The sequence below is a fragment of the Elephantulus edwardii genome, unplaced genomic scaffold (assembly GCF_000299155.1).
Source record: "Elephantulus edwardii isolate Elephantulus edwardi_28Jun2011 unplaced genomic scaffold, EleEdw1.0 scaffold00226, whole genome shotgun sequence".
Classification (NCBI taxonomy): domain Eukaryota; kingdom Metazoa; phylum Chordata; class Mammalia; order Macroscelidea; family Macroscelididae; genus Elephantulus; species Elephantulus edwardii.
Genome location: NW_006399976.1, coordinates 754967 through 756438, shown reverse-complemented (window position 1 = coordinate 756438; position 1472 = coordinate 754967). Strand labels below are relative to the sequence as shown.

At 46.3% G+C, this 1472-nt stretch overlaps 1 protein-coding gene across 1 annotated transcript in view; it reads left to right on the top strand.

The window, feature by feature from the left end:
• Window positions 1–778: 778 nt before the first annotated feature.
• LOC102859642 (MAD2L1-binding protein-like) overlaps window positions 779–1472 on the top strand; it is a 17534-nt gene continuing 16840 nt past the window's right edge. The window contains exon 1 of the mRNA XM_006898313.1: window positions 779–1465. Coding sequence (XP_006898375.1) covers window positions 779–1465 — 687 coding nt within the window. The remainder of the gene's footprint in view (window positions 1466–1472) is intronic.

The following is a 1472-nucleotide window of genomic DNA, read 5'->3' as shown; positions in this document are numbered from 1 at the left end:
ATTTTGAATAATATTTCATGAGTTCCTTGTTTTTCAATGCAATGTAGTATTCCATTGTGTGAATATATCACAGCTTCTGTATTCATTCATTTGTTGATGGGCACTTAGGTTGTTTCCAACTCCTTGCTATTGTGAATAAAGCCATGATAAACATGGGTGTACAGATATCTGCTTGGATGTCAGTTATGGTCTCTTTGGAGACCCCTGTGTGTCAGAGTGAGGCTGCTCCAGTGTCTTCAAGGCTGTGACTTCTCAACACAGAGCACCAGGACTGTTGTTTGAGGCACCTCTGTGGGACTTAAACTTCCAATATTATAAGTAGTGGTCAAGAGCATAATCACTTGAGCTACCCAGGAATTTCTTGATACTGGAGCAGTAATGAAAATTATGTTTAAAAGCACAGAAATGGTGTTTCCCCAGTCTTATTTCTGTTTGTTCAAAGACTTGACTATTGTCAAGTAGATTGTGGCTCACAGAGACTTGGCAGGACAGAGTACATGTGCCCCACAGGGCTTTGGCAACTGTAAATCTTTATAGAGGTGTTACCAACAAAATATTTAATAATCCAAGAGGTATCAAAGGAAGATGGAGGGAATCTGCAAAATCACTGTACCAAAAAGAATTGGCCAACACTGAAATATTTCTGAAAGTACTATATGATCAAGAGACAATGCTAATGAAGGAAGAAGTTCAAACTGTAGTGAAGGCATTGGGGAAAAATAAATCCCCAGAAATTCATGGGATACAGGTTGACATGTTTCAACTACTAAATGCTAGAATGATGGCAGCGCCGGAGCCGGAAGTGATGTCCTCTGCCGCAGTACCCACCGATTTGGAGTGGTTTGACAAGGCCAAGCAGACGCAAGTTTCCGAGCTAGAACTCGCCCAAGGACCTCCCAACCCATCGGAAAGCTTTTGCCCCCGAGACTGCATTGTGCCCGTCGTGTTTTCCGGGCCTGTGAGCCAGGAAGGCTGCTGCCGGTTTACTTGTGAACTTCTAAAGCATATCATGTACCAACGCCAGCAACTCCCTCTGCCCTATGAGCAACTTAAACACTTCTACCCAGAATCTCCTCAGGCAGAGGATGCGGTGAGGAAGAAACCTTGGTCTGCCGCTGAGGCAAACAACAAGAAATCTCAGCAGACCCTGGCAGAACTGGAGAGCGTCTTCAGCCACCTGGAGAGCCTCTTTGCCCGGACCCTGGTACCACGAGTGCTGATCCTCCTTGGGGGCAGCACTCTGAACCCCAAGGAGTTCTGTGAGCTCGACTTGTCCCAACTGGTCTCAGACAGCGAGGAACAGAGCCTGAGCACAGCAGCTTGTTTGCGCTATCTCTTCCGAGCCATTTTCATAGCTGATGTCTTCAGTGAACTTCAGACTCCTCCACTTATGGGTACCACCATTATGGCACAGGGGCATCGCGACTGTGGAGAAGATTGGTTTCGACCTAAGCTCAACTACCGAGTGCCCA